The following is a 25643-nucleotide window of genomic DNA, read 5'->3' on the forward strand; positions in this document are numbered from 1 at the left end:
GGTCTCCTCACATGTGGCCCTTGAGTGAGCCCCCCGTTCTCTCTCTCTTTGTGGCTTGGGAGGAGCTGGTGACTAAAGTCTTTGCTGCTCAGAAACGAAGACTGTCACTTGATTTGTCCATTAAAATCCAGAGTAGTGGGGCGTGTGGGTGATTCAGTTGGCTAAGCAGATGCTTAGGTCATGATCTCAGGGTCCTGGGATCCCTGGGAGCCCTCACACCACCATGGGCTGCTCTGAGTCTCTCAGGATCTTGGAAATCTGGCTGGAGGTTTGGACAAGGGGCGGGAGCTCTGTGCGGGGAGTCTAGGAGCAAGGGAGAGCTCCTCCTCGCCAGCTCAGCTGTGCCTTTGTACGGTTACTCCAGGTCTCCTCTGCACCAGGGCAGGAGAGGTGGCCTTGCTGGCCTGGATGACCCCAATGACAGTCCAGGGGCAGCCCCGTTCCCTTGGCTCCAGGGCGCCTCAAGCACCCAGCACCCACTTGCCCCAGCCTCCAGGCCCCCAAGGCCACGGGTCCCCTACCTTCTTCCTCGTCCCCACAGCCGCAGAGCATCTGGGGCGCCTCCCATGGGCCCTGGGGTTGGAGCAGGAGGTCCCTCCACGGGTCAACGAGCTGAAAGTGGTGGCCCATACCGCGGGTCCGGGCCTGACAAGGGCGGGGCTTGCCCGAACGGGCAATTGGGTGGGGCCTGGACGATGGGAGGGGCGGGGATGTGGCAGGGTGGTGGGCGGGGCCGAGCAGGCAGGCAGGAATGAAGCAGGCAGGTGGGCGGAGCCAGAGCTGCTCCGGTGGGCAGGGCCGGATCTGTCTGAGGGCGGGGATAGGGGCGGAGTCCAGGCAGGTGGGAGGGCCCGGATCCGTCCGGGGGCGGGAATGGGGCTCGGGGGCGCCCTGCCCAGGACCTTCCAGCAGGAGGGGCTGGGAGGAGCGCTCCGAGGCGTGAGCGAGCCTTCCCCGGAAGTGGGCGCCGGGTAGCGGACGAGGACCGGGGCAGGGGACGGGACTGGGACCGGGCTGTCGGCGGGGTCGGGCGCCACCCGGGGGCGTCCCGGGCCGCTTCCTGCTCTCCTCCTGGGACCCGCGGTGGCCGGGCTGGTGGCCGGTGGGTGGCCACCGCGAAGCCCTGGCTCTGTCGAGGTCTCTTGCACCCCACTTTTGGAAAGCTGTCAGACTTTGTCACGTTCGCTTTCGTCCGCACCTGGAATGGGACAGATGGCTTCACTGTCTTAGAAAAGGGAGCCAGCCAGGCCGTGGAAATCCCAGAACTCTGCCCAGCTGCCCGACTAAGGGCCTGAGCCCCGCCTACGGAGAGCACCGGGAAAGCAGGCTCCACGGTAAATATTGTTGGCCTTTATGTTATCAACAATCTGCCGATGAAGACAGGGGAAAACACGGCTGGAATGACATCCTCCCAGGCGTGAGGGTGGATTTGGTTGGTTTTCTTAGGAGTGAGGGGTGTGCTGCCCCAGGAAGCCTATCTGCAGAGACCATGTTGGGTGGGAATCAGCAGCAGGGGTCTTCGCCTCCCCGTGGGTTGTGTGTGTAGTCCCTTAGTGTTTGAACACACCTGTCCTGCACAGTGACCCACAGACAAGCAGCTTAATTAACCTCAGCATTCTTAGAGAGTGTCCCTGAGCAATGAATGACCTAATCAGTATGATGTCCTGTTTGAAGGTCAGGCACAAATAGGATGCTGTCCTCTTGCTCAGTGCCTGGAAAGGAGCCCTGGGGATACTGATGCTGGCGGTGGCCACCCTGGGGAGCAGCCAGTGCCCCACTGGGTGAGTGTGGCTGAATCACTTTTCTCTGTGTTTACTCAGCCTGGCTGAGCGTTGACAAATCTGTCCAGGACCCATGGACCCCTGACTTGCTTCATCCTTTGTCTCATGGGTAGAACACAGTGGCCAGCAACTTACCAGTGAGGCAGGCACAGCCAGTTACAGGGGAGACGGTGGGGCAGGGCCGTGGGGGAAATTCTGTGGTACTATGAACTAATCCCTTAATTGTGGGGTTGCAGGCAAGTTCCATGGGGTTCCAGAGGAAGGGCCCAGGCCAGAGCTAATTACTAAGCACACTTAAGCAGTCACCCGTGCCTCTCAGCCTCCACGGTACCCCCACCCTGAATTGTCACGGGATTGTCCTGAGTGTGTCAGCTCTAAGCAAAGCAGGGAGTGTTGAGTTGCTATGATCTGAATGCAAAGCTGGCCCTGCCAGGTTTTGGCTTTGTATTTTTGGAAGAAAGACTTCTTAGGTGGTTGTGTTTAGCATCACAGAGCCTTCTTTGTTCATTTGCGTGCATGAAGAAGTTCAGCTTTGCTGAGTGTTGCAATCAGAATAGGCCTGCTTGTTCATTTCTGCATGCTTAGAGACTCAGCAGAAAGCTCTGGAACGTGCAGTTCCTGGGTCCGGATGTGCTCGTTTCGTGCTTCGTTTCGTGGAAAGGAATGCAGCCGGCAGGTCCAGACTTCAGTCCTGCTGCACCCTAGGGTGACTGCCAGCGCTGGCTTTGCAGCCCTCACCCCATGTGTGCTCTGCTCTGCAGGGCTCGCTCCAGGCTGCGGCACTGTTCCTGCCCTCCAGAGGCTCCAGGTTCAGGGTCATCCCTTGTGAGAGCCTCTGAGTGCAAAATTGTGTGCTGTCATTTGCTGGTTGAAAGAGCCAGTGTGGGCTGCTCAAGACAGCAGGGCTGTGGGGAGCTACTTGTCTTTCTCAGGATTTAGAAATGGCAGTCAGGGACTGCACCGGGCAGGGGAAGAAGGCCCAAGGATAATATTTGAAGGCTATGGATACACAAAGGCCCTCACTGTCAGCCCCGTGCAGTCCAGATCCCCTGCCTCTCTTTCCAGCTCTGGCCACTCTCTTTGTGTCTCCTGACATGCTGACCTTCCAGAAGGTCTTTTTTTGTATGCCTCACTTCCCTTACATTGTTGGGTCCCCCAATAATGGGTCCGTGATTAAAGGAGCAAGACTGATACAAAGCGAAGGTCAAGCAAAGCTTTATTATGCGCCAAGCATCAAGAATCAAACCGACCGGTCGGGGCCGCCCCTTACAGAGAGGACCACCCCTCTCTGTTTCACCGACTAACTTTTATAGAGCAAAGACCACGTGGTTGGGCCTGGCCACACATAGGTGGCCAATGAAATTGTAACACACAGAGAAAGCTGCGCAGCCATGCTAGGTGACCAATTGAATTACAATTTACCCTAATAGACATTTGAACCAGCCTATCACCTTGGTCAGAATTGGCGCCCATAAGGTGCCCAAAGGGCGGGGGCCCATACTCCTTAATAGCTAGGAGACAGTATGTGCCCCCACTGATTGAATACCTCCACCTGACCTGACCCACCCTTTTTACTTGGACTTTGTTACCTGGGACTGATTTCCGGGGCTTGTTCTTAAGTAAGTTCCCCTGGGTGGGGGGCGGAGGGCAGAGTCAATTTAAGTTTTACAACAAAATGGCAGTTCAACCGGGGTGGGGCTGCTCTGGCTGAATAGGCCCTTACAACATTTGCTCTCCTGCCCTGGATGTCCTGTTGGGTAATCCTCTGCATGTCAGAGGGCACCTTCTCCAATGAAGACAGGCAGAGCTGGAGAGCCCCTCCTCTGGTTTCCATTGCTCTCTGCGTGGAGCTCTGTAGGTGCTCTTGCCCCAACCCCCCCATTGCCCTTCAGATGGGAGGGGTCTTTGCCCCACTTCCTGCAGCAGGGCCACGTCTCCCTCATCTAGGGACCCTCTGAGCCACTGCTGGTGTTGGCACAGAGCAAGCATTAGGTAAATAATCCTTGGGTGCAGTCCAGGACACAGGGAAGTGCCTTGCCCACTCGGTGCAGAAAGTGTGGGCTGAGCATTCTTCCTGGGGCTGTGAGACTGGGTACATTTAGTGGAGCCAGATCCCAGGGGGCTTGAGGAGTTTGTGTTCTGTGCAGCAGAAGGAGTACAAACCCCAGCAGCCCCCACTGCCCCCAGGACAGAATGCAGGTCCTTCTTGGCAGCGGAATAGCCTGTCTAGCCCCAGCCCCAGCTGTCCCACAAGCTCACAGCTGCACCTACCTGGCCACTTTGCCCATGGGGACCTGGGCTCCCTCCCACCCTTGACCATGCTGCTTGGCAGCCTCTGTGGAGACAGCTCCCTGCTCTCCCTGGCTGACGGCTCCTGTGGCGGGGCATGGTGGTGTCACGAGAGACGGGTCCACTGACATGCTTCTCGCTCGGAGTCCAGGTGAGGCCAGAGCCAGAGAAAGTTACTGGGAGCATGAGTGCTGGGGATAGTCCAACCTGTGGGAGCAAAGGGGATCCATGAGCCAGGGGGTGGGGGGAAGGAGAAGGGAGAGGTGGAAAATGGAATGACAGAAAGATGGGAGGAAAGTCAAGGATGACAAAGGAGGAGGTATTGCAAGAAGAAACAGGGTTCCAAGAGTCCATACTACAGAAGACACTGGGGAGATTCAGACAAGAATCGATGAGGAGGTGGTGGGCTCCAGGAGGGGGTCCTGGATGCCATAGGGAAGATGGGGGGCCAGCAGAGGCCAGCTATAGGCAGTGGAGACAAGGGGCCCTTCTAAGGCTTCATGTCTGAGGGACTGGCCCTGAAGGGAGCAGTGATCAAGTCAGGAGAAGATTCTGTTTGTCTTAATGATAAGAGATCTGACCCCTGTTTGGGAAACAAAAGTGGGAAGACCCTGCAAGCTTCTCCAGCCACACACCTGGCTTCCAGGTCACCCTCATCATGATAAGCATACAGAAAGGGGACAAGGGAAATTAAACTTGTCAAGGATGCCCAGATGGTGGCCACAGGAGGACAAGAACCTGACTTTCCCCTCTCCCCGCCCAGGGCTTTGGCCCTGGGGTCCTGCATCTTGGAAGTTACCACCCACAGCTAATTGGAGCCAAGTCTCTGGCCAAGTCCACCCCACCCAGAATGGAGCCCAGCCTCCAGGCAGTCAGCCCAGGGTGGATCCCACCTCATGAACCTCCCTAGGGTAGGGGACACAGGCTTCCAGTAGGGGCGTGTTCCCCAGCCGCCCCTGTTTCCAGTCCTTTCAGAGCCACCCGTGAAATCTTCCCTCCCACATTCCTCCCCGCCCCTGGCTGGGGAGACGCAGGACTCTTCGTCCTGGTCTGGCTCCCTCCTCACCCTCCCTTCTCAAGTGTTGTGTAATCTCTCTTCACATTTCCATTCTCCTTGTCTAACAGATCAAAGTTTAATAGGTTTTCCTTCCCTGTGCCTCCCGACAGCTGCCTCAATTTACATCACAATGACGATAATTTCTGCCCTCAGAGAGATCTCTGTCACTACTTCAGGGGATGCAATGGGGGACTTCTCAGCTTTCTGCTGGGGGCTTTGGCTCCCGACCTTGCAGCTGCCCCTCTGTCCAGGCAATTTGCTTGGCCACCTGCACGCTGACTTTACCAAGTTGCATTTGGGGGGACTGTGAGAGCCTCAGATGTGAATTTTCTGCAGACAGAGAGGGATATTCAGTTCCTTGGTGAGCTCTCTCTTCTCAAGGAGTTTAAAGGGGGTCCTGCTAGTTGTTGGTCTTTAAAAATCACCCAAGTGGAATTACTTTCTTCAGTCAGATGTTTTAAACCTGTACTAAGGAATGTGTAATGAACAGACTGAAGAGAAGCCATTTTGTTGGGTTTGCAACATACTGTCTTCAGAATATGGGTGCCTCCGCATGCCTCAGTGGTGTAGGGGGGACCACCACCTGAAGACATTAAACACCATCAGGCAAGATTTTACATAACCTCCTGTGAGGGCGGAAAAGGGAAGCAGCAGATGGCCCCAGTATTGGGAGAAGCTCTGTTTCCTTCGCAGTGCTCTCCTTCGGTGGTTCCTAAAGGGAGTGCGTTATCCAGCGAGGTGCACTCGGATAAATGATGTCTGTGTACTTACACGCAAGAAGCGTTAGCGGGTTTCGTGTCAGTAACCGGTTGCTCTGGATTGGGCACGGGGGTGTCCCTGGGGAAGTACACTTTCTGTCGCCAGTGCAGGGATGATTGCACTGGTGCTCAGAGAGGCGAGGCGCTTGCTCCAGGTCACACGTCCATTAAACTGGGAGCCAGCACTTGAATCCAGCTGCAAACTTGGTCCTCATTCCGATGCAGAGCTCCGAGCGCGCGTGGGCGGGGTGGACAGTCCCTTCTGAGACCGGGCTGGGGAAGAAGACGTCCGAGTCCGAGCGAGCCCCGCTCCCCGTGCGCCCCCGCACCTGCGGGCCCGCGGAGCCCGCCTCTGCCGCCCCCTGCCGGTCGGCGTGGAGGGGGGGAGCGCCCCGCGCACCTGTGTCCTCCGCTGCGCCTAAACCCGTGAGGCCTGTCCCACCCCCTCCCAGAGGCTTCAACTGATTCCCCTTTGCAACCATCTGATGCTACACTTTCAGGGCTGCAAAGAGTTGGGGGCGAACTCAGAAGTGATCCCGCAGCACCTCGTTAGCAGTGAGCGGTGACTGAGGACAAGTCACTTGCCACTCAGGCTGCCCTGGTGGGTCGGGGCACTCGCCGGGTCAGGATCTCCTGGAGGCTTGCTCCAAGGGCGGAGTCTCAGCTGCCAGCCCAGCCTGCTGACTTAACCTGCTTTTCAGCAATGTCTCCGCTTGATTTCTGTGCAGAGCACCCACTCGGGCTCTCTACCTGCTTCCGGGTGTATTCCGCCTTGGGTATTTTGGAAGATCAAAATGATGACTAAGTTTGCCGCTGGATGTAAGCCCCAGTCCCCAGTGTAACAGCTGCGTGAGCTGGAGCAAAAGCCCGGCCTCTCTGAGCATGGGTGAGATCACGTCTGCAGCAAGGCCAAGCACCAGACATCTCCCACCGGCAGGACCCCTCCTTCTCCATCTTAGCCCTGGTGGTGTCCTCCTCAGGGTTGCCTCACTCGGCCCTAACTTACCTAGCCGGACTGCTTAGAAATGTCCCACTCTGATGGCAACCTTCGCGTTTGCCCCAGAAACCCGCAAGTCCTGTGCTCACCGCGGTGCAGTGAGCTTCCGCTGCGTCCCTGGCTTGGTTGAGCCTCAGTTGCCAAATGCCTTTGGGGATTTCATGGAATGGCCTTTCAGGTCCCACAAGACCCTTCCTCAGCACCGCTCTGATTCGGTGAGGAATGCTTTTGATTGTGAAAGGGTAGAGTTTCCCTCTCTGGGGTCCCAGGGAAGCGAGTTGCCTGTCTGCCTGGCACCCGCAGCCACCTTCTGAACAGGGGCTGGGCCCGAGGTTTCCAAAAACCTTCAGCTCTCAAGTTCCACGTGCCTTGACTCACAAAACAGTCTTGGTTTTTTCCAATTAAAATTCCGCTCCATAAGAGACCCAGCTATAATTTCGAATTCCTCCACAAAGACAATCGCTGTATGGCATAGCAAAATAGTACACAGTGGCCTCCGGGAAGCTCCGTCCCTTGAGCATCCGACTTGGTTTCTGCTCAGCTCTTGACCTCAGGGTCGTGTGCGGAGTCTGCTTGAGATTCTCTCTCCCTCTCCCTTTGCCCCTCCCCACTGCTCATGCGTGCACGCGCTCTCTCTCTCTCTCTCTCTAAATAAATAAATAAAATCTTTAAAAAGCAAAAAAGCAAAAAAAAAAAAAAACACATGCATAACGTTTTCTGTTTCTCCTCCTTAATTAGCTTCTCTCCTTTAGGAAAAGCAAAGCCCTTTCTCCTGATTTCACCAAATTAACACTGACCACCCTCATCACTGATGAAGCTCCTGTGGTCTTGGGAATGGAAGCAGTGGAACGGTCAGGGGTCTGGGCCCCTAGAATGAGGAGGCCATGTCTGGAGCTCCCTGTGTTAGGCCTGGGATGTGAGTGCCCCTGATGAAAATAAATTTTCAGAGAATCAGCAGGCAATATTACTGGCGTGTTTAAGCTATGCTACTTCAGGTATATAGCATGAATAAAAATGGGGTCCCTGCCCTCAAGAATTGTGCACTCTTGGGGGTTAGGCATGACATTATGAATATGTTGTCATACGGGTGTGACTGGCACATCAGGGCTAGGGAGATAAAATGGGCCCAGAGGGGTGTGAGGATTGTTTCATAGGGAAGCTGGCCCTGGTTGAGCCCATGGGATGGACAGAAGCCCTCCAAGCCTGGGGTCCAGCCTCAGCAGGGAACTTGGGTGGAGGATAGGTCCCAGGACTGCAGGCTAGGTCTGGGGCAGAGGCCCGGACTGCTGGTACCGCCAGGTGGGCAGGCTGGCTGAGTTCATCCACAGTCCATGGCACCTACCCTGAAGCCTTCGGCCCCCAAGAGTGTGACCTCTAGGGGCACAAGGAGCCAGTGAGGCTGCTGACCAGAGCTGAGTGAGAGGTGCGTGTGTCACTGGGAGACCAGCTGGGAGGTCTCCGCCCTGCCCAGGTGGGGGTGGGGGCAGAGCCATGTCCAGAGGGGAGGGGAGTCGATGCTGGCAGTGTCCTGGGGTGAATCTCGCAGGACTGGCCACCAGCTGCACTGAGGTCACACTGGAGGCTTCTCCCAGTCTGACCTTGCCTACTGCTCTAGGGTTGAAGAATATGTAGGCTGAAGACGGAAATACACAACAAGGGTTGGGAAGGTTCAAATGGGCTCGGAATTTGGAGGGAGTGCTACAGGTGCCCAGAGGGATATTTCCAGCTGTGTCCAGATGAGCAGGAAGAAGAAGGGACACACTCACTCTCAGATGCTGATGGTGTAGCGCTCACAGGTAAGTACTCCCTGCCAGGAGGGACATGACCAGGACCGGCTCCTGGCCAGACCAATCCTTTCAGGGACTCAGAGGATGCACACCAGTCCCCAGCATGCTGGCAACAGTGCCTGCGGGGTGGGGGAGTGGGGACTGGTGGCCACGGAGCAGGAGGGATGGCCCAGAGGTGGGATGAGGCAAATTCAATCACTCAGGGGACACCTGCGACATGGTACGTCCTGGCTGCTGGCAGCGTGGCAGAGAACCAAAGAGAGGACACCTGTCCTCAGCAGCAGAATTCTGATTTACAGAAAGATGGCTTTTAGAAGGACATGGCCCTCAGGACAGCATGGCCTCCCAGGTGCTCCCTGGCAGGTTTGTGTCTGTGGGATGCCGTGTTCTGCTGGTAAACATGCATGTCCTTTGACTCCATTTGGTGTCCTGGCCTTGAGCCTTTGTGCAAGGTGGACCCAGCCCTCCACACCTGCCTTCAGACTCAGTTCGGGATTTTCACTGCTACGTGAACTCTGGAGAAACTCTCGCCATCCCCATTTGGAAATGAACTGAGCATTTTTCTCAGTGAGACCTCCGTGCCTGCCCGCTCTGGGCCACCACCAGCCCAGCTCAGACTCCAGGTGCTCACGGGGCCCAGGACCAAGAGGGTCTGTGAAGGATTGAGGGGCCCCCCTGGCTGGGGCTAAGTGTGAAGACATGCCCAGAACTCATCTGAGCTTAGCCAGCCTGTCTGCTGTCCCAGCCATTAGCTCAGGAAAGGGCACCTGCTCCCCTAATGGCTGGGATCAAAGCTAAGTGGGGAGGGCTGCTGGCCCTCTTCCCCCCAGCCTCATTATCATAATTAACAATGCTTGGCAGGGGTAATGGGCCGCACTGACCGTGCCACTCCCGTGGCCCTCAGAGTCCAGACCCCAGCTAGCTCATGTACATGGACTCATGCTGTCTCTGGCCTCTGTGACTGGGCATGATGTCCTCGAGGATCACCAGGTCACACCAAGCATTGGCGTCTCCTTTGCATCAAGGCTGACTCATACATTGTGTGGACACCACGTCTTGTCAACCTACTCATCTGTCGGTGGACGTCCCCATTGTCCCCAGACCAACTAAACCATCTCTTCATGCGGACCCATGTACCTGTACTGTTTTCATGTCTTTGGTGATTTCAAAGGACAGCTGTGTCCTGTCCCTGGACTTCCTCCTCTGGGCTCCCCAGGGACTCTGACCTGCCATCCTGAGAGAGACTTTCCTTGCTCGTCTGTCCCTTGTTGAAGTGTGAGCACACCAGGACTGGGGAACAGATGCACCCAGGTCCCTGATCCTCTGGGATCTTGAGTCCACACCAGACCCAGCAGGTCCCCGAGCCCATCCTGCAAGCTCACCAGGCTCCCAGACACACGGCAGCTTCTACCTCCCCTGAACTGGAACCTTTAGCCTTGAACTGGAGCACAGTCCCTGCTGCTGTAGTGTGCGGTGTGAATAACCATCTCGTTTGATTCACATGCTAGGAGGTGCGAATTTCATGTGGGCTTGTGAGCAGTTTCTTAGGTTTAAATGAAGAAAACCGGGCCCAGCTGAGCCACCCCACATTTGAATAAACGCAACACACTTGGCAACCCGTCACAGACCTTGGTTCCCCACCCACATCTGCTGTCACAGCGGTCCACCTGCTTTCAGGGATCCCCTGTGCGCCGTCTCCCTCAACTCCGTGCAAGCCTGGGACACAGGCTCTGCGGCCCTCAAGGTGAAGGTGGCCTACTGTCCTGTGTCTTTCACAGCTATATAACACCTCTATGACTGTGCTACCTTCTCTCTATCAGGTTGTTTTTCAGTACCACTGGGGAAGATTTAGATGCTAGCCCCCTCTCCCCAGAATCCCTGTTTCTGTTGCGTGAATTTGTATAGCATGGGATTCTAGGGGAGGAACGCGTGTGTCGCCGGATGCACACACCATTAACACCATAAGCCTTGTCCATCATGTGCTCCGTAATGATTCAGGAGCGCATGTCCGTGTCCTGCACCTGCCGCTCCCAGCAGCTCTAGGTGTCCGCTCTCTGCAGCAGAGCCTGGGGAGAAGTGAGCAGGTCCTCTGAACTTTGCTCCACGTGCACACACCCTTCCTGCTCCCCCTGCTTTGCCCCACGTAGAGGCCCTTGGTCTTCTGTCTTGGATTGTCCATACCTGCTGTCGTGTGCTCCCGCGTGCTGCCTGCCACCCTCTCACAGATGTCTGACGGGGTCTGGAGCAACTTCACAGCTTGCTTCTCATTGTTAGATTCGACATGCCCTACAACAGGACCTGTTCAAATTTACTTCAACCCACGTTGGCTTCTGGCTCCCATTCCAGGACCCTCCGCTTGGGCAGTCACACCTCCCCACGCCTGTCGGCTTACCTGTCCTGGAGCTTGACCCCCAAAGCCCCCTTCAGAGGTAGAAATGTAGCATTTCACACCTTCCTGCATTTCATACGATAATCGGTCTGCATAGTCTTTTTGTGGTACAACATATGCCCAAATAATTTTCTTTAAAATCTGGCCTTACCCATCTCACTGTACCACAGGTTTCACAGCTCAGCATCTTGGAGTGCGTTGTGTGGGGCTCCTGTATAGCCCTCGTTACCACCACAAGTTCAGGGCCAAGCTCTGAAACACGCATTTGGGGGAATGACTCCAGGCAAGAAGTTGCCTGGAACAAGGCAAAATCGAAACTCGGAAATTTGACTCTGTTATTCTGAGCCAGTGTTCTCAACTGCATGTCTCTGCAGGGGTTTTTCTGTCTGGTTACATAAGATGAGAATTCATTCTGATGTTTGAACAAAATAGCAGCTGTGAGACAGTCAGCAGTGTGGGGGTCGAGCGAGCTCTTCCTGCAAATACTGCTGGTTTGGTACCGGAACACATTTGTCTTACACTCACTAAAAATCCTCATTTGTGAAATCAAAGTTTCTGTTCTGTTCAAGGACAAAGGTTGGCAAACTGCGTGCGATATTTGGACCGCAAAGCCTGAAATATTTACCATCTGGCCCTTTGTAGAACTTTTTTAAAAAACATTTTTAAAGGATTTTTTTAAAGGTTTTTTTTACTTACTCATTTGAGAGAGAGAGACAGAGAGGGAGTGAAAGCATGAGCAGGGGGGAGGGTCAAAGGCAAAGGGAGAAGGAGGCTCTCCACCGAGCAGGAAGCCCAATGTCCATGATTCCAGGACCCTGGGATCATGACCTGAGCCGAAGGCACACGCCTAATGGACTGAGCCACCCAGGCGTCTCTGCAGAACGTTTTCTGATCCCTGTTCTGGAAGGTGAAATGTGCTGGTTGTTCTATGTGAGTGATGAGCTGGAAGGAGCAAACGTCACGAGGTCTGTGAATCCCCAAAGCTAGGGACAGTTTGGTTTGTTATGTGTATATGCATTTTTGGAGCTCAAGGAATCAGAGCTATGGGAGTCTCCAAAGGGTCCATGACCTCAAAGAATTAAGAACTACTGTAGAGTGTGGTCCGCGGATGGGCAGGGAGGCTGGTGTACGTGTGTCCCTGCCTGTTGCTTTAGGGCCCTGTTCCCACTGTGAGACGGGAAGAAGGTTGCAGGAAACAGAGTGTGGTCTTCTCTAACCTTGTGTCTCCCACATCCTCCATATTCTTCCTGCCTCCTTCTAAGCACATTTGAGAATCTCTGTGTGTTTCTAGGAGAATCTGCCTCCTGAGAACCACGTCTCCCACTGCATGGCCCAGTGTGGACCACCACAGCTGCACCAGATTCTGGAACTGCAGCCCAGAACACGTGCCAGGAGGCGGGAGCCCGATGCGGGTCATCACCAGAGAACTGCAGTCTCTCGTCTCGTCTCCGTGAAGGTGCCAGGCTGCCCTTCCCTGGCTGGTTTGCTCAGGAATCGGGAAGGCAGGGACGGTGTTGTCCCAGAGCTGGTGCCTGCGCAGGGCTGGTGCTCTTCTGGGGCTGCTGTGGGGCTATAACCCCACATCTGGCCTCACCCGTTCCTACTTGCTTTCTGGCAGGTCTCCACCTTATCTACCGAGATCACCCTGAACTTGAGTCCCACTTCCCAGAATGCAGGTGTGTCTACTGTAAACTCAAGGACACTGGCTCCAAGGACCACATGAACCCAGAAGAAATTTACTGAGGAAGGAAGAGGCAGTTCCGCTGTCAGGACTCCGTGAGATCATCCCTGCGAGAGACAACCACAAGCTACGTGGGTGGAGAGGCAAGGGAAGAACTTCTGGCTTTAATCATCATGTGCCTCTGGTGAGCGGGGACTGGAGGGACTGGAAGCTTTGCCTCTGGGCCGCAGTGCTGATTAATGCAGCTTTCTACGACAAATGTTTAAATCCCCAAACTTTTCCATTTTGAAATGGAATCACAGCTCTAATCTAATTCACCCATATGCATAATTTTAATGAGATCAACATAAGGTGCCCTAACAGGAATATCCAAAAGAAATTAAAGGGGAAGTCATTTATGATGAATTAATAGAAGCTGCACATGAGGAGGCAAAATGAGTGATTTGGACTGGATTTCATGTACTGGATTTAAGAGATGTAAGAAAATACTCAATGGACATTCCTTAAACTTTTTTAAAAATTACATTCGACATTTAGAAATGAGGGCCCAGTAAACTAGCTCACACACAAGTGCACACATGAGCATACAGACAGATGTGCGGCACCCTTGTGAACACGTGCACACACTCAGAGGTGAGTGCACACACACTTGTGCACACGTGTGTGTGCACAAAACACACATGCGTATATACACACACATGCATGCGTACCCATACGGTTCCAGGCGTCCCCCCACCATGAAGGGATTTTCCTGGAAGGGCGAATAAGTCCCCCTAAAGCTCCAAATGGTAAAGGTACAAGCTTCCCTAGATTCACAAGGTGGTCATGTGGAAAAGTCAGTATTTAGGAAAACAGTGCAAGCAATATGCCATTGGCTCTGAGAAGAGAGTCAGGCTCTGAGGTGATTTTGAGCATAGGTTTCACCCCTGCGGTGGCCTGGTGGGACAGCCTCCTGCTGCGGGCGCCCAGCCAGCCTCCTTGCTCCCTGGGGGGCTTCTGTCACCTCCTCTCCATGATCAGAACCCCCTGTAGCCTCCCACGTGCTCACGGGATGCTCTGGCTGAGGTGGCTTCCCCATCGGGAGCCCCTGTGTATCCAGGACGTTTCGTGGATAAAATGCAGTTTTCTTCTTAGCAGAGACAGTTCCTTCCGCAGATCGCCAGTGGGGTGACTCATTCCCCTTTGTTTCTCCTTTTTAGCAGCACACATCCTTCCCAGCGCTTGCTGCACTGACGGCAACATAGCGGTCAGGGAGACAGACAGCAGACAAGGAAACTGGTGGCTGCACAAGGTGATTCAGGGCTTGGGATCATGGCTTTCACAGAAACACACAAGGTAGTTTCCAGAGAGTCAGGGGTGGGGAGCTGTTGCAACTAGCGAGCGTGGGGAAAGACTCTTGAGGAAGTGTTGATGTGAGATCTACCCATGGGAGCGGCATGCAGGAAGCAGCACGTGCCAAGGCGCTGAGGTTGGACAGATTTGGAGGAGGCAGATGGAGCCCCGTGTGACAGAACTCCCACATCAGACGCTGGGCCTCTCCTTTTCCTGTTCTTTCCTCGGGTCTCTGCTCAAAATATCATCAGGGAGGGCTTTCCTGGCCACTCCACAAACAGCCACCAGCCCCCTGCCCTGGCAGTCCTGGTCTCCATGTTCCCGGTTGATGGTTGATGTTCCTTCTTCAGTTGGGTGGCGCCCTTTCCCCACTTCCCTGCACTATAACGAGCCTGCGAGGAAGAGTGTGGTCTGTTAGTTCACCCCCCCCTGTGTCCCAAACAGTGCCCAGCACATGGCGGACATGCAGATGATGCTCGGGAGACAGGCGGAGCCAGACGGCAGAAGTGGGAGGAGGGGAGCCGCCTGGGGAAGGCAAGGAGAGGCGGGTGGGGGGGGTTGTCTCCAGGCCACAGGGAGGGCAAGTGGCCCATGGGAGGTGAGGGGCCTCCGCTGCTGCGGCCCTGGCCCCCGGCCTCGGCCTCAGGTGGGAATGGTGGAGAAAAGAGGGGCCCTGGTCGACAATCTCGCTCCGCGGAGTTCTTCCCCTTGATTAGTAAATGCGCGGTTTGGAGGCTTGGGGTCAACTCCGGCTCCATGCCCACTTCTGATTTGCTGTAATCTATGTGTCTCAGCCTCAGGGTTTCCATGGAAACCCCACCACAGATCAACCTCAAGGTGGAGCAAAACCTCCGCAGAGTCATGGTCCAGCCCCACAGGACGCTGTGGCCGTGGCTGCACCTGCTTCCTGTTCCCCTCCTACCTTCACCCCATTCTCCATCCAGAGAGTTACAGAGTACTTCCTTCCCTTTGGAGGTTCCACAGAGAGCAGGCCGAATGAGCCCCGGGCACAGCAGGTGTGGCCCCTCTCCACCTGGTGCAGGGCTGGGGACACAAGCCAGACGCAAGTAGGGATGCCCTGACCTGCAGCCTGCCCACCCCATCATGCAGGCCGTGTTGACCTGCCATGTCTGATGCTCGTGGAGGGTGAGGAGGACCAGCGTTTGTGTGATGCAACAGGCCGTGTGTGTGTGTGTAGTGAGGGCAGAGGTGTGGACGGGCCCGTGCCCTGGGCAGGGTAGGTGGGGAGCTGCCACAGAGCCGTCGGCAGGGGGAAGAGTGGTCCCTGGCAGGGGAGGGGGGAGGGGAACACAAATGTGTCTCTGCCTGCTGTTCTCTTCAGCTTCCACGGCAGACCTTGAATGACTGATTGCACGAACGAGTGAATGATGTAAAGGTCAGGTATTTCTGAGGTGCTTAGAACAGTGCTCACCACCCTGCACCGCAGTGCAAGTCAGAGTGAAGAGCACCGTCTACACAGACACATAAGCCATGGCCACGCCCGCAGGGTCTTGGGGAGCTGGCGCATCGTGGGAGTGCCCCCGAGGCCCAGGGACCCAGTGCAATGCCTTGAGCTGGGACGGCTGTGTTTTCATCCTCCCTCCTTCCCCACAGGATCATGGGAGGCCACCTGGACCTTCTGTTGGGGGTAATACTCGTGGCCAGCCCTGTGCTAACAATTCCTTCCTGCACTTCTGATGGCCAGAGGGCCTTGTATCGATCCTGCAACCTAACCCAGGTGCCACTGGTCCCCAGCACCACCCAGATCCTCCTGCTCAGCTTCAACTATATCCGGACTGTGACAACCACATCCTTCCCCTTCCTGGAGCAGCTGCAGCTGCTGGAGCTCGGGACTCAGTTTACCCCCTTTACCATCGGCAGAGAGGCCTTCAGAAACCTGCCCAACCTCAGGGTCTTGGACCTGGGCAAGAGTCAGGTGGATTTCCTGCATCCCGATGCTTTCCAGGGGCTGCCCCGCCTGCAGGAACTTAGACTCTTCCACTGTGGTCTGTCTGATAAGATATTAAAAGATGGTTACTTCAGAAATTTGGAGTCTTTGTTTCGCCTGGACCTGTCCAAAAATCAGATTCGTAGCCTTAACCTTCACCCTTCGTTCTGGGAATTAAATTCCCTGAAGTCCATTGATTTTTCCCTCAACCAGATACCCGTCGTGTGTGAACACGAGCTTCAGCCGCTGCAAGGGAAAACGCTCTCGCTATTAAACCTCGCCGCCAATCAGCTGTACAGCAGGGGCTCCATGGACTGGGGCGCGTGCATGAACCCATTCAAAAACATGGTCTTGGAAACCCTGGATGTTTCTGGCAATGGCTGGACTGCAGACATCATAGGCAACTTCAGCAGGGCCATCAGCGGGAGCCAGATCTCCTCCCTGGTGCTGGCCCACCACATTATGGGGTCCGGGTTTGGCTTCCGGAACATCAGGGACCCCAACCAGGACACGTTCGCAGGCCTGGCCAGGAGCACGCTGCTGTGGCTGGACCTGTCCTATGGCTTCATCTTCTCCCTGAACTTCCGAGTCTTTGAGGCCCTCAAGGACTTGAAGCTCCTGCAGCTGGCCCACAACAAGATCAACAGGATTGCGGGAGAAGCGTTTTATGGCCTCGACAGCCTCCAGGTTCTCAACATGTCCTACAACCTCCTGGGGGAGCTTTATGATTCTGATTTCTCCGGACTCCGTCAGATAGCCTATATTGATCTCCAAAACAATCATATTGGGATCATTCAGAGCCAGACCTTCAGGTTCCTGAAAACGTTACAGACCTTGGATCTGCGGGACAATGCTCTTAAAACAATCTCTTTCCTGCCAAGCCTAGACACCATCTTCTTGGGTAGCAACAAGCTGGCGGCCTTGCCGGACATGGAGCTTAAAGCCAACTTCATCCACTTGTCCGAAAACAGGCTGGAGGATCTGGACGATCTCTACTTCCTCCTCCAGGTCCCCGACCTCCAGGTCCTCATTCTGAATCAAAACCGCTTTTCCTCTTGCAGCCGTGCTCGCGGCCCGGCAGGGAGCCTCAGCCTGGAAACGCTTTTCCTCGGAGGAAACATGTTGCAGCTTGCCTGGGAAACCGGCTTCTGCTGGGATGTCTTCAAGGGGCTTTCACGGCTCCGGGTCCTGTATCTGAACAATAACTACCTGACCTTCCTCCCTCCCGGGGCCCTTGGCAATCTGAGTGCGCTGAGGGGTCTCGACCTCAGCTCCAACAGGCTGATGGCGCTTGCTCCTGGTGACCTGCCTGCCAACCTGGAGGTGCTGGATGTGTCCAGAAACCAGCTCCTGTCCCTGGACCCCAACCTGCTGGCATCCCTCACCGCTGTGGACATAACACACAACAAGTTCATCTGTGAGTGTGACCTCCGTTCTCTCGTTGTTTGGCTCAACCAGACCAATGTCACCGTGCTTGGGTCTGGTGCAGACATCTCCTGCACGTACCCCAACACACTCGCAGGGACCCCCCTCTCCTCTGTCTCCATGGAGGATTGTGATGAAGAGGAGGTCTTGAAGGCCCTACGGTTGTCTCTTTTCGTCTCCTCCACGGTGACCCTGACTCTGTTCCTTGTGACAGTCTTCGTGTCTACCAAGCTCCGGGGCCTTTGTTTTGTCTGCTACAGGGCGGCCTGCAGACTGCTGCCCATGGTCCAGGCCGAGCGCCACGAGTCCGAGCCGTACAGATACGATGCATACCTCTGCTTCAGCGGCAGAGACTTTGAGTGGGTGCAGCGGGCACTGCTCAGACACCTGGATGCTCAGTATAGCGCCGAGAACAGATTCAACCTGTGCTTTGAAGAAAGAGACTTTGTCCCGGGACGGGAGCACATCGCCAACATCCAGGACGCCGTGTGGGGCAGCAGGAAGGTGGTCTGCCTCGTGAGCAGACACTTCCTCCGGGACGGGTGGTGCCTGGAAGCCTTTGCCTATGCCCAGAGCAGGTGTGTGTCTGATGTGGATGGCGCCCTCATCCTGGTGATCGTCGGGTCCCTGTCCCAGTACCAGCTGATGAAGCACCGGGGCATTGCAGGGTTTGTGCGGAAACGGCACTACCTGAGGTGGCCCGAGGACCTCCAGGACGTGGGCTGGTTCCTTCACACACTCTCCCAGCACATTCTGAAGAGAGAGAAGGACACTGTAAGGGATGGCAGCATCCAGCTGCAGGCTTTGGTGACCGTCTCCTAGCCAAGGAGCATTTCCCCCTAATCTCACTCCACGGATAACTCTTACTGTTTTGGGGTCCTATTTTGGAGGTTTTTTTTTTTTTTTTTTTTTTTTTCCTACTAGGAAAACAACATAGCTCTGAATTCTCACAGCCACATGATGCCTGGTCTCACTGACCTGGAAGTGGAAAGGAATCCTGTTCTTTCCAGACTCACCGACCACAGGACACACCTTCGTCATGGGAAGGGCACGAGGAGAGGCGTCCCAGGTGGCTGAGAGCCTTTCTCTGGTGCTCGCTCAGTTGGCAAGGGATGCCCTGTGCTCTGCAGAACAACACTGAGGAGGAAGACTGGAAAAGACGGTGTGTCTCCTGCTTCCACCGCGGGGACGACGCCGCTGCTGGGAGCTGGTCCTGCTCTGTCTGAGATAAGCACTGGCCCCACAGAAGCTGGCAGGAGGGGACCTGGATCTTGTTGAGACCATAGCGCTCTCCCTGCTCCTCATGAGCTCTTCTTCTTCACACGTGGCCTGTGTTCCCCTTCCTTCTCTCCCACACCCTGCTCATCCACTGTGCTACACGGGGAGCCTGGTTCCAGGCCTGATTCTGCTGCTCAGGCACTGTGTGACCTCAAGCACATGACAACCCCTCTCTGGGCCTGCTTTTTTTTTTTATCTGTGGGCTAGGTGCTATCTACCAAGGACCTCAGGCTTCTCAGATCTTTTCCTTAGTTACCTTGCTGGCCCCAAGGGCATGCGCACACAGAGGGGTCTTCTGGAGGCAGTCAAAACTTCTCTGAAGTTGTATTTTTTTTTAATCTTAAAAGAAGTCTCTGTATATTTTGCATTCTGTCTTTTTGTATGTTTATTTTAATACAGAAATGTTTTTCTGCAAAAGTATTAAGAAAATTTAAACCAAGGAAGGTGTGCCAGAATATTGCCCGTGGCTTCACACACAGCCCCCTAAGCCCAGCAGCCCCAGCTCGGCTGCCACATTTGAGGGGCGCCCTTAGGCCAGGGGCCAGTGTTCCAAAATGTCTTTCCTGTCCCCTGGCCCTAACTCCTCTGGAACATCCCCCCCGACCCCAACCCTCCATCTCTTCCTTCTGGAAAGTTCTCCCAGCTCTGCCCATCCGTCCTTTGTGTTCTTCAAAACCCCACCCACCCAGCCTCCTGGGAGGCCTCCAACCCAGAATGCTCTTAAATTCTCAGCACCTAACCTGTTCTTCTAAGACAAGCACTTGTGACTTCCTGTGAGAGCTGTTGAGCCTGTCTGGCCGCTTACCCCTCTGGACTATAAGGTCCATGGGAAGACCTTCCTTCTGTGTCCCACCCTCACTGGCTGTCAGAGACCATGAATGGTTTTGGGAAGGAATTCCTTTTCTCCGTCTTCCTCCTCATCTGCCTGGCGAATTTCCTAGCACAACTGCCCTTTCCTGTAACCCTACAGATTTTTGTCACTGGCCTAGATAGTGAGCACCTGATGGCAGGGACGTTGTCTTATTCATCACTGTATCTTGAGCCCAATATGGTGCCTGATCCATAGCACATGCTTAATAAGGGTGTGGTGAATGGATCAAGTGTGCTGGGAAGCCCAGCTCCTGGGAGGTGCTGGGTGCTGGGTGGAGAGCCGAAGGGCCAGGAGCCCGAGGCTCATTTCAAACTATGCAGCATGGTGCGGGACTCCTGGGTGGGGGGACGGTCTTAGCCTCTATGAGCAACCAGGGGTTGGACTAGAATGAGGAGATGGAGAGATTAGATGGGGGGATGGAGGGGTGGAGGGATGAAGAATGGTGTGATGGAGGAATGGGTTGATGGAGAGATGGGGTGATGGAGGGTGGGGTGATGGAGGGGCCGGGGATAGAGGATGACGGTGTGGAGGATGGGGGGATGAAGGGATGATGGGGATGGAGGAATGGGGGGTGGGGGATAAAGGGGTGGAGGGATGGGTTTTCTGGGGGATGAAGGTGCTGGGGGATAGGATGATGGGGATGGAGGAGTGGAGAATAGGGGATGAGGGGTAGAGGGATGGGGCGTGGAGGGATGAGGGGGATGGTGGGGTGAGGTGATGGAGAGATGGGGTGATGGAGGGGTGGGATGATGCAAGATGAAGGAAGAGAGAGAGAAGCAGCTTCTTGTGAGCGTTGTACTAGGAAATGCAGTGACAGAAAACACCCACCACACTAAGGCTCTGCTGTAGGAACAGTTGTGACCAGGAATCAGGAAGATGGTAAAAGGCTACCGACTCAGGACAAACCTTCCTGCCCCCGTGGGGCAGGCGTGCTTCTCCCCATGCTGCAGGAACCTGGACTTGCGTCAGGACCGCTGGAAGGGCATTCCCTTGTCCTGGTGGGGTGGGGGACTCAGGGGCAGTGCTAGCCCAGGTACCCCCTTGCTTTTGGGGGACTGTCCCCATGACTGTTTTCCAAGCCAAACCCGGACCTGTGGAAGGACAGGGGTGAGGGTATCTGTGGGATCAGTAGGTTGGAACAGGAGGATGGAGTCCATTTCACAACCCTTTCTAATCCTCTGACTCAAAAACCCTAATAGCAATAATTTTCCTAATGAAACACATTTAGAAAGCACCTTTTTGATGTTTCTGTCATAGTTAATGGGGAACTGTTCACCACAGATGTCCCAGCCACTGTTGAATCGACAGGCCACTCTTTATTCCTGAATTTCTCTTTTCTGGCAAAAACCCCCACATTTTTACATCCTTTTCACTTGCCTTCCCTCCCATCAGCAGATCCAACAGTTAGAATTCTGTTTCAGGCCATTTTTCTAAGTGTCGCTTCACAAGAGCTGGGGGAGGAAGGGCTGGTTGCATCATGTTGGGACTGTGACAAGTGAACAGTGACTGTCTGTGGAAGTCCTGTTGCTTCCACAGGGACCCCAAGCGAAGCTGGAGATGCGAGTGTTATGGACAGACCATGCAAGGAATTTGCAGGACCTGCTTGGCGCTGTGGTCAGGGTTACCTGGACAAGGTGGCCCCATTCCTAACTTTGTGTGGAGATAGTGTTTGTTTTCTGAGGGCAGGCACCTCGCCTCCCCAGAAAGGTCACCTCCCTGAGACATGATAAATCTCAGTGACATCATGTCTCACTGGGGCCCCAGGCCCTGCAGGAAACAGGTGTTCCCTCGGAGTTTTCCCGCTGCCCTGACCCGGGCTTGCCACTGGAGCAGCCCTGAGGGCTTAACCCTTGAGGCTGCGTTCGTGGTTTCCGATGACCTTGGCCATCACTGGTCCGGGCTCTTCCCCGATGCTGCTGTGTTATAAGGCCAGTGTGGTCCAGGCCTCAGGTCGTGCCAAGCCTGGAGAGGTTTGCAAATATAAGTCACCAGGGTTTCTGTGTGCTGGGCCATTGTAAACAAGAGGACTTTTTGGAGAGAGGGCCTGGAGTCACCATGTGCTTCTAAGGAAGACCATGAGGCACAGGAGTCAAAGAAAAGGAGAGAGGCCCGGGTGGGCTGTTGGCCGGCACAGGCACAACCCCTAGATGAGCCAGGGCTGCGTCCCCAGCGAGGATCCTCCGAGGACGCCACCGCGGAAAGCACTCTGCTCGCGGCATCCAGCCAGCTGGGTGCTGTTGAGCTGCTTGGAGCCCCTGGTTAGGGGGGTTTTGTCGTTGACCACCACCCCCACCTCCCAATTAGAAGAAGCAAGGAGCATGGTTCCAGCACAAAATAACTGTGTGTCAAGGCCGGGTGGGGCATGGGGAGCGCACGGGCCACCCACTCTCTGCGCTCTGTGAGGCTGGACGCCCATCCTTGCGCTCCCGGCAAAACCAGCCCGTTGTTTGAGACGGAAACCTGTGGGTTGTTCTCTAACATGAACACAGATCCCACGTGTACACATCAATGGGTTCGTATACACATTTGCCCAGATGTGAGCTCTTCCTCAGCCAAGATGGGGAGTGTTTCCGTCACCTCGAGAACTTTCTCCTGCCCCTCCCCTGCAGAACCTGCCCATGCCCCAATGCAGGCGGCCGGGGCCAGGGCTCCTGCCAACACGGGTGAGTGGAGCCTTCTAGAACTTCACGTAAGTACAGTTTTTCAGTTAACCCCCTGTACCTGGCTGGACATTGAGGGTTTGCTCCTCTTCCTGTGTTTGATGGAGTCACCAGCAGGCATCTGTTGCGTCTCCCACGGAGGCTCGCCCTCCCCCACAGAACGGGGCTGCTGCACATGGAGCAGGTGCAGCTGGTCCTTCACGGCTCTTTGCATCTGCTCCCATTGCTCTGGGGTAACTAACCGGGGTGAAGGGGTTGCAGGATAGTGTCCATCCGGCCCTTTCCAGAATGGCTTTCATGGCTGCCAAGGGCATGAGGCTCTGCTGGCCCCACGGCCCTAGCCTGTGGCACCTGGCCTTCCACCTGCTTTTTCCTGCGGACCCTTGTGGTGAGCACCAGCACAATCAGGAGCCAGGTGACGAAGGGTGAAGGTGGGGAAGGTTGTTGGGGGCCGCGTATGCCACCTGCCTGCACCTGCTGCGTCCCGGCTCCTTGCTGGAGACCCCGAAAGTGGGCAGCGGGAGGGCACACCCTTGCGCATGATCCCAAGCACTGCACCATCTTCCACACTTTCACAGGACGAAACACAGACCCATGAAGGATGAGCGACCCGCTCAGCTGGTAAGCTGTCCACACTAGGGTTCTCCAGACTCTTCTGTTCAATCTCACGTGGGGCCTGAACTTGATCCGTGACTCCGGGGCAAATTGGCAAACTCCTCTGAGTTACGTTTCCTCACTTGTTTTATGGGGTGAAGAGCAGGGTTTTATGATCTTATCCAAGCCCGTCTGGGTGCTTGGTGTCCTGCTCGGGTGTGGCGACCCTGCGGGTCTTCACTAGTTCTGCTGCTGCGTCTCCTGAGACAGACAGTCCCTGTGGGGCGGTGTCTGCTGCCAGGGACAGCGGGGTCCTCCTCCTGAGCATGGAGGCCCCTTTGGGACTGTCCGGGACCAGCCCACGGGACCAGCAACAAAACCAGTGAGACACGCGTGCTCCCCGCTCCCATCTGAGGTCTGAAATGCGCATATGTTTGCAGTAAGGAAGCTATGCTCTTTCCTCCATCTTAGAACCTCCTGCGTATCTGAGGATGGACCCTCGCACGTATTATGTCAGGAAAAACAGTGGCATTTCAACGACGTTCTCAGCCACTCCCCTTCACCCTCACAGTGCAGACCCCAGCGAAGCTGGGTGGAGGCTTACAATGAGCTCTATCTGCTTTTCCACACCTGACGCCCTGTGGCGAGTACGGGCGGATGGAGGAAGCAGACGTGACCGCTAGATGGCAGCCGCGAGCAACAAGCTGGGTTTCCGGTGGTGCCTGGCTGGTTCCCCAGGAGGCCCAGGCCTGCCCCAGCTGACCTCCCAGAGACAGTGAGGCCGCAGGGGCAGAGGGCCTTCGTGTCTGGGCTGGGTCTTTGCACAGAGAGCTCCGAAGGGCAGCGGCGGTCTGGGGCCTCCTGTGGTCCCAGGGTCCCAAGATCGATGGCTGGCAGCTGTCGGGTGTTTTGTGAGTTACGGGTTATGCAAGGCCAGCAGACTTTAACTGGTTATAGATCTACTCATCTGATCTGTGTTTAAAGCAGCTGATGCGTAAAAATTTGACTTTGGTGCTGGCGGGCTTGGTACTAATGGTCCCACCCCCCCAAGAAGCAAACCCTACAGGGTTCTCTTGTAACCCATTATACAGGACACCCCTAAAGAGAACAGTAGGCAGGGTGCAGGGTCTCCTTCAGTCACTCCACCTTCTCCTCCACTGTAGGGCCCATTCAGAGAGCTGCAGGTTGTCCCCAGACTGCTGCCTGAGTGGCTTGGATCCCCCATTCCCGCACCGCGTCTCAGCCATCGCATGTGAGGGCCCCGGAGCCTGGGAGCAGACCTGCCACCTGTCACCACTGGGGTCAGCCTCTCCACATGCACTTCTGAGGTAAGGACAAACTAAGCTTCAGGGCATCTCAAAGGTCCCCACCACCCCCTCAGCTCGGCTCAGTTGGCAGATCCTCCATCATCCCAGCAAAGCCAGGCGACAACCTACTTCATCCCAGGACCACCAATGACATTCTGGGCTGGGTATAAAAATGAAAGTGAAATAATGCCATCGCATTTGAGATGCCGCCAACTGTGTTATCTGATGAATCAGTAATACATGGGACGACTGTGTAATGCACCCTGTTCGTTCAGTGTTAACTATGAAAACATGCTCCCTGACTCTGCAGATGCAATGGGTGAGTGTGGCTGAGCCATGCTCTTCCTGCCACACACAACCACCCCCGCCCCGCCGCTGCCCCGTGGTGTCAAGAAGGTCTCCGAGGTCCCTTTCTGATCCCACACCCCTGGGCGAGGCTCAGAGGGCCTTCTCCGGCCCAGATGCCCTCACAGGAGGAAGGACCCTGGGTCTCTCAGACATGAGGAGCCTGAGCACCTGACATTCTTAGCCGCAGGATACACAGCGGCTGGTGCGAAGCAGTGGTCCTCAGCGGCAGAAAAGTGGCACTCACTTCCAAAAGTGGCAGCAGATGGAGGGTTAGGGCAAATGCTGGGAGGTAGACCCCACCCAGGAGGGACCACACATGCCCCCTAGGGAAGGAAAACAAATGTCCCTCCCACCTTCTGAGTTCCCAGAGGAGACCCCTGTAATGAGAGATGGATGGGTGCAATTGTTGATGTAGAGATGTCCAGGGCACGTGAATAACCCCGGAGGTGGTGCAGAGTTCTTGCCTAGGTGCCACCCTGGGGAAGGGGGGCAGGCCTCCTGGGGGAGACGTAATGTGTAGGACAGGGACTGGACCAGAATGACAGCCATGACAAGTCTGCCCAGGGTCGACGGTATTCCATCCCCTGTCCTGTAGCCCCGTCAGTCCTCCCAGGATGTGGTCTGTGACACCTGTGGTCCTTTGGAGGATCCATCCTCAGGCAGACAAGGACGTTCAGAGAAACCTCCCCCTGTACCTGCTGTCCTCCAAGGTGGATGTGTGGGTGGGTGGATGGATGGACAGATGGAAAGATGGATGGATGGATGGATGGATGGATGGATGGATGGATGGATGGATGGAAGGATGGATGGATGGAAGGATGGATGGATGGAAGGATGGGTGGATGGGTGGATGGGAGGATGGGTGGGGTGAGTGGATGGATGGGTGGAAATCCCATAAGAAAGGGCATGGCTTATCTCATGAAGTTCACTGATGCACTCAGAGCAGTGTCAGGAAGCAGAGGGCAATTGTTTGGGGGAACTTGGGGGAAGGACTAGTGCTGGAATGGCTAGTGGAGACAGCAAGTATAGACTGCTTTTGGAAGCAGCTTGGCTGAGGAGGGCAGAAAAGACAGGTATTTAGGAGATAGGGTGGTTAAGAAAAGGATTTGGGTCTGCTGTAAGATGGAAGAGCCTAGATGCA

General features: G+C 55.4%; 1 protein-coding gene across 1 annotated transcript; it reads left to right on the forward strand.

Moving 5' to 3' along the window:
• Positions 1-1105: 1105 nt before the first annotated feature.
• LOC111150868 (toll like receptor 5) lies at positions 1106-18340 on the forward strand. The gene is made up of 5 exons (XM_022508525.1): positions 1106-1334; positions 12350-12514; positions 12677-12923; positions 13939-14030; positions 15686-18340. The coding sequence occupies exon 5, from the start codon at positions 15690-15692 to the stop codon at positions 18264-18266; it is 2577 nt and encodes an 858-aa protein (XP_022364233.1). The 5' UTR covers positions 1106-1334; positions 12350-12514; positions 12677-12923; positions 13939-14030; positions 15686-15689; the 3' UTR covers positions 18267-18340.
• The last annotated feature ends 7303 nt before the right edge of the window (positions 18341-25643 follow it).

The sequence above is a fragment of the Enhydra lutris genome, unplaced genomic scaffold (genome assembly GCF_002288905.1).
Source record: "Enhydra lutris kenyoni isolate GAN:26980312 unplaced genomic scaffold, ASM228890v2 scaffoldscaffold24, whole genome shotgun sequence".
Classification (NCBI taxonomy): Eukaryota; Metazoa; Chordata; class Mammalia; order Carnivora; family Mustelidae; genus Enhydra; species Enhydra lutris.

Coding starts and splice junctions, on each gene's coding strand:
- LOC111150868 (XM_022508525.1), top strand. CDS start 15,690: ATGGGAGGCCACCTGGACCTTCTGTTGGGGGTAATACTCGTGGCCAGC.